General features: G+C 38.4%; 1 protein-coding gene across 1 annotated transcript in view; it reads right to left on the reverse strand.

Annotated features, from left to right (window-relative positions):
• TMEM131 (transmembrane protein 131) overlaps positions 1 to 12896 on the reverse strand; it is a 334956-nt gene that overhangs the window by 41322 nt on the left and 280738 nt on the right. Inside the window, exons 24-31 of the mRNA XM_007959450.2 lie at positions 12757 to 12866; positions 12214 to 12280; positions 5270 to 5421; positions 4747 to 4889; positions 4119 to 4305; positions 2923 to 3108; positions 1940 to 2098; positions 910 to 1508 (exon numbers count right to left, since the gene is read on the reverse strand). Coding sequence (XP_007957641.1) covers positions 910 to 1508; positions 1940 to 2098; positions 2923 to 3108; positions 4119 to 4305; positions 4747 to 4889; positions 5270 to 5421; positions 12214 to 12280; positions 12757 to 12866 — 1603 coding nt within the window. The remainder of the gene's footprint in view (positions 1 to 909; positions 1509 to 1939; positions 2099 to 2922; positions 3109 to 4118; positions 4306 to 4746; positions 4890 to 5269; positions 5422 to 12213; positions 12281 to 12756; positions 12867 to 12896) is intronic.

Here is a 12896-nt window from a genome sequence, read left to right on the forward strand (position 1 = left end):
CACCTAGATTTCTGGCCACAGAAACTATGAGACAGTAAATGTTTTTGTTTTAAGTTTAGTGCAATTTTTTTACCCAGAAATAGGTAACTAATGCAGTATACAGAACTATAAAGCAGAGATCAGCAAACTCTTTCTGTAAGGGGTCACATAGTAAATATTTTTCAGCTTTGAGTCACATGGTCTCTGTTGTAACTACCCTAGTCTGCTATTGTTTCATGAAAGCAGCCAGACAATATGTAAACAAATGAACATGGCTGAGTTCCAATGAAACTTTTATTTATAAAAACAGGTGGCATTTTGGCCCACTGGATGTAGTCTGCCAACCTCTGCTCTACAGTAAATATTGTGCAGAAATCCTATTTTTAAGTTAAAAGGCAGACAATTTCCATTTTGTTGTTGTTATGTGCCGTCGAGTTGGACCCGACTCATAGAGACCCCTCCTTGGGTTTCCGAGGCAGTATCACTACAGAAGTAGATTTCCCAAACTTCCTTCTGACGAGTGGCTGGTGGGTTTGAACCGCCAGCCTTCTGGTTAGTAGTCAAGTGCCTTAGGCACTATGCTACCAGATCTCCATTTTACCACAATGCTATAAAGTACTTACAAAAAAAGCTTAAATTATCAGTAATAGTAATAATAATCACAGGCAGTTGAAAAGGAAAACAGTAGATACCCAACAAATTTCTGATTCTGATAAGCAATCTAAGAAATACGCACATCTTTTATGACAAATGGATACCTGTATTTGCATTTTGAGATGGAGAAGCCCAGCAATGGAGAAAAGTGATCCATAAGAACATCGAATAAATCAGCTATTTATCATGACTACAATCACAACAGCACCTCAACTATTTATTGATTCTTCTCCTACAGGTCATACCCTGCTGACAGTGTGAACAGACGATTATTACCTTTGTTTTTTGACAATGGTGATGGAGGCTGCTCTGTAAACACTTCTAGGGGTGGGGAGTCATGGTGGTCGAAGTCTTTGTCCATGGCTTCTATGAGACTGGTGATGTCTGAGTCCTCTGAGCTGTGCCTTGTGCTGCTGGCACGTTCTGGGTGGGAAGGGTGCACAAGAGGGGCAGGGGACAGCCTCTCAGGCTGTGGCTCCTGGTGCTGAGGCACTGACGGTGGTGGCGGAGGTTGAGAGTGCTGCTCCAGCGTGCTGTGGACATGGTGCTGGCTGCTCTGCTGGTTCTGCTTGGCTGCTTTGGACTTTCTGCCTGCTGCATGACCCTGGGTCACTGCATTTGAATCTAAGACAAGGGAGTTTGTTTTGCTAGCAGACTGTGAGGAAGCTGCTTGTGCAGAAGTCCTGTTAGAGGTACTTGAACTGTTTTTGGATCTGATGCTTTCCACATCAGCTGAGTTTCTATTGCTGTGATTGCTGTGTGGATGGACTGACGTGCCACACTGCTTATGACTCCCCGCACTGGGTCTGGATGATGAGCCGCCTGCTCCACAGAACCCTCTACTGTGATGGGGGTCACAGCTGAGTGTGTTCAAGCTGTAAAAAGGACCAACTGCAGATCAGTAAAGAGTAATCTACAAAATCTAATATTAAAACATATTTTATTTCATCAGTACCATCACCAATATAAACCACTCAAAGAAAAGCAGCAGCTGGAAACGGATAATTTTCATAATTCTACAGGTCTGTTCTATTTGAAAATTTATGCATCCAGTCAGTTATCTAACTAAGAGTATTTTAACTCTCACCAATATAATAAAAACATGGTATCTGGTATGAAAGCTTGGTAAACTGATTGCTATACACAGGGTATCATTATGTAATTAGAGATAAGTTTTTTTCTTTTTACCCCTGAGCAAAGATGAAAAGCGGAACCTATTTTTCCCTTTTAATTACATTAGCTAATGTAAAATACATTAGCCAAATCTATGTATATTAGAGATTTTATTCTGCGCACACGAACATACTTTCCTTCAGATGAAATACCAACGATTCTCCTGAGATCGAATGGCCTTCCCACATCAAAGGGTGGGTTTGAGGCCTCAAAGGACAGTCGCCTCCGAAATGGCTCCCAAATTCCTTGGGCTTCCAAATAGGCTGTTCCAATTACTAACAGAAAGAGGGCACTGCAGGGGTAGAGAAGGTGGAGAATGAAGATTGTTTTGTTAGTGCAAGGATAACAAAAATCACTATTTTAAAATTTGACATCATAGCCTCCTGGTAAAGTACAATATGATATATTAAAAAAAGAGATGCTTGTGAAAATTTTGAACAGACAAGATAAAAACAAAGTTTTATGAATAAAAATTGCCACACTGTTTTAAAGAATGTCATTTTACATGGAGGCTTATGTAGCACAATAATTATTTGTATCAGAAGAGAGACCTAGACGATGAGGAAAAGTAGCTTCCTCTATCTTTTCTTTTAGTTTCAGCTAAGGCCAACTATCTCCTCTTAGAGGAGGTGTGAGGGAACCATGTAAATTAATTTAAAGGTGAGTACATCTGATTCTCAAACTACATAAAGAAATACATCCCCAAAAAAGAAAAAGATAAGGATGCTGAGGATTAAAAAATGTGGTTCAAATCAGCTTCACATTCCTTTTTACTTAAGAGGAATACACTATCATGTTGAGTAAATTTTATAGGCCCAAACCAAGTGATTTTATCTGGTAAATTTTAAGTGCTTTTTCCTTCAAGAAATTAACATGTACTTAATTTACATAACGTATTTCAAAGGTAAAAAAGACTTCTGTTGTCTACACCACCCAAGAATGGTTATTGTTTGCTCCAGTATGTAAGGCTGATGTTTTGTTCCTTGGTGTATCCCCAGCACTTTGAACAGTGAAGTCTCACCCAAAGTGTTCACTTCACTTTGAACAGTGAAGTCTCACTTGATAAACAGTGCCAAATGACAGCTGAGTACTAATCTTGTCAGATGACACAAGTACCTCATTATTCCTGAGATGATGATGTACAGAGCCAGTTCCCAGTTAGGTCTTGGTAGAGCTTCTGCACAGGTTGCTAACATGTGGTATGGAAGGGATGCATTCAATATAAATACAAATTCAGAGCCACTTGTTGTGATCAACTTCAGCTCACGAATAACTCTAGAAGCTGTGAAATCAGGAGTAAACCTAAAACAGAATGATGGCAATAAGGCTAAGAATTAAAAATATACACATGCAGTTTAAATATAATGCTTATGAATCTTTGGAATACAACACAGAATTTTAGAATTTGATACTTTTATTTAACTTGCTCATAAAATTAGTAATAGGAACAACTATATCCTGTGAATAACTGGAGAAATCACATAAAAGAGTACATTTTGCATAATTATTAATTAAGAAAGTGGTCTCTGACCTTCTTTCTCTTCCCTCTTTCTTTCTCCTTTATCTAAATCCACGCTCTTCTCCAGGCTACCTTCCCTATAACGCCTTTTTTTAAAAAAAAAAATCATCCTAGCCCTAGTGATCTTTACCTTCTATAGTACTGCTTATTGGCACAATTATTTTATTTTCATTTTATGTTTATTGTATGCTTTCAAACTAGATGATCTTCACCTTGAGGAAAGATGCCTTATTCCTCATTGCACCTTTGAGTAGCAAGCATAATGCCTTGTCTGTAATAATGTAGCACTTATTAAGTATATATCCATTGAATATTATGAAATTATTATTCAATTAAAGGGTAGGGATTATATTTATTACACATGACTTCCAACATAACAAATTATCAACTGGTTGTTAAATATGCTGCAACTATTACTGATACAGGCATTCTGTTCTCTGACATCACATTAATATAACATACATACAACATGGAAAAACTGTGCATGTATGGTGCAAGTCTCTAGTCTGTTGCCGAGACAATGTGAATTCACAATTTCCTTACCAACATTTTATGCTTTAAAAAAACTCCTTATCTGATCCACTCTGGAGATAGAAATTTCACAACTTTGATATGAAAAAGTATCTTAACCAAAGATAAAGTAAAAAAAATAGTTAAAATGAATGTATTTATGGGTAAAAAACTTTTTGTTTTGTAAATATGATGATTTATCTTTACATAAAGCTTGAACAACTCTACTAAAAAACTCAGTGAGAAGTTAACGATTTACTATATCTTACCAGAAAATACTTACAATATGATTATGTCTTTAGAAGCGTTGGCACTTAGTGCAAACTCCTGACAATTAACAACCTTAAAGCCATATCCCTCACAAGAGTATCCACTGATTTCAATGGCCTCTATGTGAATTTGAAGTTGTCCTGTATTCTCTACTTTAAATGTTCTTTTCAATGTGAAATTTGGTTCTCTTAGTTTCAAAGCTAAAAGGAAAAAATTAGGACTTAGTATAATCTTGCCACCATGTGATCCCACAATCCAAATGATTAATACATTATTCATGAATTCTTGTATGTCAGAGATTATGAACCATCCTCACAGGATAAAGAGATTAGCTATTACCCAGATTTCATCAGGAAAACACCACTTTTCTATGTCATTTTAGATAGCAAAAGTTTATGCTTTACGTTTCACATTCAGAATAAATCAGCTAAGGTATGTGAGTATTGGTACTTCAAATATTTTTAAGATCTAATTCAAACTATCTTATTAGGTCTGAAAGCAAGACAGGGTATTTTCTTAACATCTTGGGCATTCATCACTAATACAAATTTGTGTACATAAAGAAAATGCCATTGTTTTTGGAATTATTATTAAAAGCAGATGTTGAAATTTGTGCTACTGGAAGTGTTTGGAGTACTCACTATCTGTACAGTCTTTTAATAATGCTTCTGTTATTTTAAAGCGTAAGGAGCTTCCAGGACCTGGCAGTCTGCCCGCCACTCTCAAGTTCTCAGTTGTTCCGTGTCCTTGTACCATCACAGCATCTATCACAGTCAGGTTGTTTCTGAACGAGAACAAGAATTACAGATTTTTCCTCCTGCTAAATTTGCACAATCTTTTGATATGTAATTTCTACTGCAGTTTTATAAACCATCACGTAGAAATTAAGAAATTAAGCCTATAGGTAAAAATTTACATTTTAAGAATTTAAAAATATTTACAAGCAAGAATGTTTCATTTTATAGAGTCACATATAAGATATTATTCATATTTTTTAGCTATAAATGTAATCAGAAAGGTACATTCATTCTGCATGTGTGTGTGTGGTTTGGACAAAGTGGAGATCCTATTTTATAAATTAGATATGCAAAGTCATCTTGAAACAAATCAAGAACTGCTATTTAAGACTTAAAAATTAACTCACACCTAAATCATAGAACCTACCTGACTATGATTAGTGAAGAAACAGTTCTGTTGTGAATTGGAGTAAACTTTACTTTGACAGATTTCTTTTCTCCAGGTTTTAAAATTAGGTTTAAAATTAAATGTCGAGAGAGGCCCTCCGTAAATCCCGTTGAACTCTGCAGTGGAAGAGCCTTGATTCATTGGGTAAATAAACGGGTGATTAATAATGTTCTCTGGAAAAATCTTTTTCTTTTCCCTCATCTACAGTCCAGTGTAGTTTCCCAAATTCATGAAATATGGAGGCAATTTTATTCCTTGTGATTTAGGTACCGGTTAGCTAGCAAGCAAAGCTGGGCGACAGTAACCAGTGATGACCCCTTTACATTCTGCATTTAAGGCCAAAAGGGGCCTTGTTGTTCTGCCACCAAAGTCTTCATGTTTGCACTGGGCATTTGTTTTGGTGTAGAGGTATTTTTAACCTTTAAAATTATAAAATATAATACACATAAATTACACAAACTTAAGAAAAACAGCTCAATGTTGTAGCACAAAGTAAATACTTGTGTAACCATCACCCAGCACACCTGAACCCCTACTTATATTGCACCTCCTGTCACTGCTTCCTAACCCTCTCCCCTGAGAGTAACCGAATAAAGGTTCTTAAGATTGCATATAAGGAATGTTAAAAATTCTCCTAGAATTCAGAGTTTTGGCTTTCATGGAAGCTGAGATAAGCCACACGGGCCATTGCCCGTAGATGTCCTTTTGAACTTTTAACCTTGAAAAAACTGGTTCCTACAATGCCACATCTGGCAAAACCACACAGGCCACGAGACCAAGTGACATAAAAGGATAGGAATGGGGGCCAGGTGGACGCCCTGCATATTTTGCGAGAGCGAGCCCTGATGCATCCGTTGTGGTTTATTTATACATAAGCACACAATTACCTCATTATTCTTGATATTTCCTTAAAACAATCAAGTATTCAAACATTCTTCTATAATAAAATCAATTATTTCCTTATAACAATCAGTTATTAATTAAAAGTTAAAGTTTTACTCTTTCCCGTACCCAAAGACATCTTCCGATGCCCAAATGTATTAGACAATTAATTAGGTTAATACTCCTACAGGAATAACAAATAATCACTAAGATATATCATTCTAAAACATAGTATGATTGTTAAGGTACGTGACTCTAAAGAATGGTTTCTAAGGTATACTATTCTTAGGGCAAAACATTATCCCAGGGAAACAGTTAGCAATCATTCTGCAGGGGCAGCGTTCTGCCCCAGGAACACAAAGCTGGAGCCAAGCAAGCATTCAACTGTAGGAGAGGCGTTGCCTTCTCTTAGCTGTTGTTAGAACAGGTGCTTGGCAATCATGTCCTTTTTTCAGTGGTCTTTTTCTTGGTCTCCAACACTACAAGTCACTTTTGAGTCCAACATTGGTCTAGATAAACTAGTGAGACAAATGCGCCCTGGGCACGTGCTCTTTTCAAGAATTCAGTCAGTTTCGGGAAATAGACTCCAAGGAAGCTATGTTTAGGGTAAATCAGTAATTATTTAAATTATTACTATTAATCATTTTAACTGTTCTTCAAGACAATGCTGTGAGAAATCCTTCCTGACCACAGTGGTTTATCAGTTCTGTTCAGACCCTTTTTCCCATGGCAATGCTGATAAGATTTGATGTAAGTGTTTTGAGGTCTCTCATCTTTGAAACACTTTTGACACTCTAGTCAAAATGTTACCCTGATTTGCAAGGCAACGATTAAATGTGCAAATGTAGGAAGAACCCCAAAGACCATACTTGGCAAATAACTTCAGAAAGGGAGGGGGACATGATATAATCACCCATGCATATGCACTGAGGCCCCAATGACTTATAAAGGACCCTGGACTATGGCACATTCTTGGAGCTTTGGGATTGATTATACATAGAGGAGGACCATGATGTGCTTCTGGGGACATGAAGACCCCTTCATAAACCTTGTCTTTTTTCTGTCTGTGTCCTTTCTCTGCTGAATTAAAGAGAGCCTTTTACTAGGAGTTAGTGAGTCACTGCATCAAATTATCAGACCCAAGGGAGTAGTGGCCCATGGAAGCAACAGTCAAGATATCAAATGACACACTGCATAGGGCAAATCTGCTACAAAAGACCTCTTTAAAGTGCTAGAAAGTAAAGATGTCACCTTGAGGACTAAGGTGTGCCTGACTCAAGCCTTGGTGTCTTCAATCACCTCATAAACAGAGTGACAGACAATGAGTAAGGAAGACCAAAGAAGAATTAATGTCTTTGGTGAAGAATGTTTATATACCATGGACTGCTAGAACCAACAAATCTGTCTTGGGAGAAGTACAGCCACAATTCTTCTTAGACGTAAGGATGGTGAGACTTTGCCTCACTTACTTTGGACACGTTATCAGGAGGAACCAGTCTCTGAAGAAGGGTAATATGCAAGGTAAAGTGGTCAGGGAAAAAGAACACCCTCAAAGAGATGGATTGACACAGTGCCTGCAACAACAATGGGCTCAACCACAGCGATGATTGTGAAGATGGCACAAGACTGGGAAATGTTTTGTTCTATTATACATAGGGTCACTATGAGTTGGAACCAACTGGATGGCACCTATCAACAACAACAAGAGAGCAGAGGGGCTGGCTGGTCTGAAGTGGAAGGAGTTTGTATGGATTTCCTAGTTTGCTGCTGGTACCCAGACGGGGTACAGGAAAACTCCAAAGTTGGAGATGGCTAGTCTCAAGTGGAGGGACTTGTGTGGACTCTGTAGCTTGAGTCAGCACCCAATGACTGAGCCCAGGCCGAGAGAAAGGGCTGTGTGGACAGCTGGGGTCCGAATTGACCAGAGAAGGATACCTGAGATTTCCCTTGACTAGTCTGATACCACAAATTGATGTCAGTACAAGTGGGATCCAATGTAATAATCCTGACTTAGGGAAGGATGGAATTTTGATAGAGAAAGGGAATCTGGATGTTTACTTTGGTCTTTGATTTCTGGATGGTTACTTGTGCTTTCCGTGATAAGTGGTTTTCACTATTGCCAACACTGTGTGTCTCATGTGTGTGACTCAACAGGACAGGATAAATATAGGCTATGTGGGGGGTTTACTGTTACAAGTTGGGGTCTTCATCCTAATAGTCTTCTGGTTGCTTGGGATCTTAGGATTTTTGAGGAAACATGCATGTGTAATATAAAACCTATTTTCATAATAATAAGTAGATGTTATTTGGTTTTTCACTGTTGACATTTGCACTGTTGTTGTTGCTGTTAGGTGTCATCGAGTCATCTCCGACTCATAGCGACCCTATGCAAAGCAGAATGAAACACTGCCCGGTCATGTGCCAGCCTCATGATCCTTGCTATACCTGAGCCCATTGTTGCAGCCACTGTGTCTATCCATCTTGTTGAGGGCCTTTCCCTTCTTCGTTGACACTCCACTTTACCAAGCATGGTATCTGTCTCCAGGCAATGGTTCCTTCTGACAACATGACCAAAGTAGGTGAGATGAAGTCTGGCCATTCTCACTTCCAAGGAGCATTCCAGGTGCACTTCTTTCAGGGCAGATTTGTTAGTTCTTTTAGCAGACCACGGTACTCTTAGCATTCTTCTCCAACACCACAACTCAAAAGCATCAATTCTTCTTCGGTCTTCCTTATTCACTGTCCAGCTCTCACATGCATAAGAGATGATTGAAAATACCATGGTTTGGGTTAGGTGCACCTTAGTCTTCAAGGAGACATATTTGCACTAATGGTCAGCAAAAGCAATGGTGAACAAAACTGCTGTCTCCTTATCAAGACAGTGGTATCAAACTCTCCTAGTAGCCAATGTATCCTTCATTGCCATTTACAAAAAAGTCCTTGATTAATAAATCTTTATTATATTCAATCTTTTCAATCCTTATCTTCGAGTACGTCTTTTTAATTTTCTCTGTGACAAAAGGATAATTAAGCTTAAAGTGCTTCTGCTACACAATGAATACCATGTTGTCTTGAGAAGGTGTTGTCTGAGATGCAAGTTGAACTAGCTACTTTTTTTCACGGAACACATTTATATTTGAAATGACTGGCAGTCAATCTATGATTGTTCAGACTTTTTCTGAATAATCTTTTTTTTCTGGCAGATACTTCCACAAAAATGAAGTGAATTTATTCCTTTAATGAAAATAACTGAAGCATTTGTTGCCACTAATAAAATTCAAGCTTCTGAGCAATTCCTAATCAGCAATAAGGGAGCCCTGGTGACACAATGGTTGTGGTTGGGAGGCTAACTGAAAGGTTGGACAGCTCAAACTCAGCCTATAGCTCTGCAGAAGAAAAGATGTGGCAATCTGTTCCTATAAAGATTACAGCCTAGAAAATCCTATGGGACAGTTCTATTCTGTCATATTAGGTGCTGATGAGTTGAAAACTGACTTGATGGTACCTAACGATAAAAACCAGCAACAAGGAGTCTCTGGGTGACACAAATAATTAAGTGCTCAACTGCTAGCTGAAAGGCTGGCAATTTGAATGCACTCAGAGAAGCCTCAGAAGACAGGTCTGGCAACCTACTTCCCAAAGGTCACAGCCTTGAAATCCTATGGAGCAGTTCTATTCTGTACATGTGGGACTGTCATGAGTTGATACTGACTCGATAGCAGCTAACAGCAATGACCACAATCACCAACAATCATGTAGCGCAACAGAAAGAACAAGGGCTCTGGAACCTGAGAGAACTAGACTTGAGTTTGGTCCTGGCAGTTATCACAGGTTTGACCTTGGGCAAGCTACTTCCTCTTCCTGTTGTTGTTGTTGTTGTTTGCCGTGGAGTCGGCCCCGACTCATAGCCCCGACTCATAGCGACCCCTCCTTGGGTTTCTGAGGCAGTATCACTACGGAAGTAGGATTGCCCAACCTTCCTTCCAAGGAGTGGCTGGTGGGTTTGAACCGCCAGCCTTCTGGTGAGCAGTCAAGTGCTTTAGGCACTATGCTACCAGAGCTCCTCTTCCTAGGCTTGTTTTTTTTCCCATCTATACAAAAATACTTCTCTTAGAGTGGCTAATGATCACTCAGTATGGCTATTGTAAAGATTTCATGAAATTATAAATGTAAATGTACCTGGCACAATTCTGACACATAGTCCATGCTCATGGAATATTGGGAAAGGTTCTGCATTCTGGGCCCCAAATAGTGAAAATCCTTCCCATTGCCTCTCTCTCCCTACCTCACTCTACTCCTTGCCTCATTAGCCACCGATGGATTTACTGAGTCAATGTTCACCAAGGGCTTTCTATGTGCCTTGGAACCAATCAAAGGGCTTTCATGTAATTTTGTTTAATCTGCTCAACAACTCTGGAAAAGGTATTTGTTATGTTATGTTGTTGTTATGTGCTATCGAGTTGGACCCGACTCATAGTGACCCCTCCTTGGGTTGCCGAGGCAGTATCACTACAGAAGTCGATTGCCCAACCTTCCTTCCGAGGAGTGGTTGGTGGGTTTGAACTGCCAGCCTTTTGGTTAGCAGTCAAGTGCCTTAGGCACTATGCTACAGTTTAGATCAAAAAGGTATTATTTTTACTTTTTTCTAGAAATTACTAAGGAGCCCTGGTGGCGCAGTGGTTAAGCATCTGGCTGCCAATCCAAAGATTGGTAGTTTGAACCCACTTGTGGTTCCATGGGAGGAGGACCTGGTGATCTGCTCCCATAAAGATGACAACTTAGAAAACCCTATGGAGCAGTTCTACTCTGTCCTATAGGCTTGCTATGAGTTGGAACTAACTCGACAGCACACAACAACCATAAGCATTATTAATGCCACATTACAAGTAGGGAAGCTAGAGTTCAGAAAGGCTTATTCATTTGCTCAAGGTGACAAAGCTAGTAGATACAAAGCCATGATTATTCTGGGAGCCAACCTCCCTTGTTCCATGTGGGAAGCAGCAAAACTGAAGCATGGCACGATTATAACCTCTGCTCAGCCCTGGAGCCACAAGGAGAGGAAGGAGATTCATTGCATTCATTCAAAGTAATTCAGATAGTAGAGGATTAACACGATTCTTACGCTCATTCATTTAATGCTTTTATATTATTAATATGGTAAGGGAAACAAGACAAGTGGAAGACAAACCATCAAGAAGCTTATACTCAAATTTGGGAAACAAGGTATCACATATGAAAAAGAAAGCAAAAGACAAAATTAACATGGGTGTAAATGAAGAGTCAAGGAGAATGATGACAGCCTAGTCAGGGAAGGCTTCAGAGCCAGCAGACTGGCTCCAAGAGCAGGCTGTTTAAGGATGGATGAGATGCATCTAGGTAGAAAGAAGAGTATGGAGGCTAATAGACTTGGGCCAGTTTGTAGAGGGCTTTTAACTCCAAGTGTTAATCTTCTGACTGATATATACACTACATTAAAGGCTTATATAATAATGAATGTTAGTGGCAGCTCAGCCTGCTCTGGATGATAGGCTAGTTTTGTTACTTATACAAACTAGTTTATGTACATGTTTATTAATTCAAGAATATCTACTGAATGAAAACCATACATGCTACTGTGCTAAGTGACCTGGAGGATGGGGCAGAGATGAACACAGCCAGCCCTGAGTCTGGCATCCACAGAGTTTATAATTTTATTAGAAAGTACCCTGATTTTAAATCTAGATGACCAAGCTCAATATTTTGATGATTAATGAAAATAAATTGTACATTTGTACATATTTCATCTATATATTCTCTAAATTTCGGATAGCTATCATATAAACCTGTGCTTAATATTTAATGCCTCAACTATGGACATGGAGCCTCACCTTGGTCCCACCCATTCTTTCCCACTTCTTTTCTTCAAATAATTACTGGACCACTCTGATTCCTTCCAGAAACTTACAATTCAGCCAAAGTAATGGGCTGCCAGATTTTCTTCACATTTGCATTGATTATATTATAATTATTTCTTTGGAACAGTAAGAATTTTGAATACTTACACTATTTCTGAAGACTTGGAATTCTAGTGTTCTCAAATCTACCTTTGCCACCTTACTCAGGTTAAACCTAAAATTCAAAATGCATTTAGAATAAAAAAAATGTACTTCTTTGTAAATATCACAATTAAAGGGATTATGGAGTAATTAGCAAGCCTCTGTTTTATTTACAAATTATCTTTTGGCATATTACTAGATTAATAAACTTCAAAAAGTTAAAAGCCACAATTTGCAATGAATATTTTGTTCATTTGTTTTTCACTGAAATTTATGAAAAGTTTGAAAGGTTCCACTTGCTTTCTCTTTACAAACTATTTGGGAAGGAGTTCCACGTTACTTTTTCTTATATTAAGCTAAAGCTTTTCTAGATGCTTAACATATCAACATCTCTCCCCAGAACCTTCTCTTAACTTCAATTATAAATTCAGAATTTCTCTAAGCCAAATCTATTACTGTATGACCTATAGTGAAGATGTAAATATGTAAAATAATAATTTAATGCTAATACACAAAGAAGGTATTTTGATTATCTAAAGCAAAGCTTACCTTGATATTAACTTATCTACAAAGACTGAAGGGCTGGAATATAAAGCCAGAGGAACAAACTGAATATAGACAGGAACATCTGCAGGGTTTTCTAAAGTAATCTCTTCTTCCTTAAATAAAGTAAGAAAACAGTATGAAAG

This window comes from Orycteropus afer, unplaced genomic scaffold (genome assembly GCF_000298275.1).
Source record: "Orycteropus afer afer isolate SDZICR_OR568_19922 unplaced genomic scaffold, OryAfe1.0 scaffold00017, whole genome shotgun sequence".
Classification (NCBI taxonomy): domain Eukaryota; kingdom Metazoa; phylum Chordata; class Mammalia; order Tubulidentata; family Orycteropodidae; genus Orycteropus; species Orycteropus afer.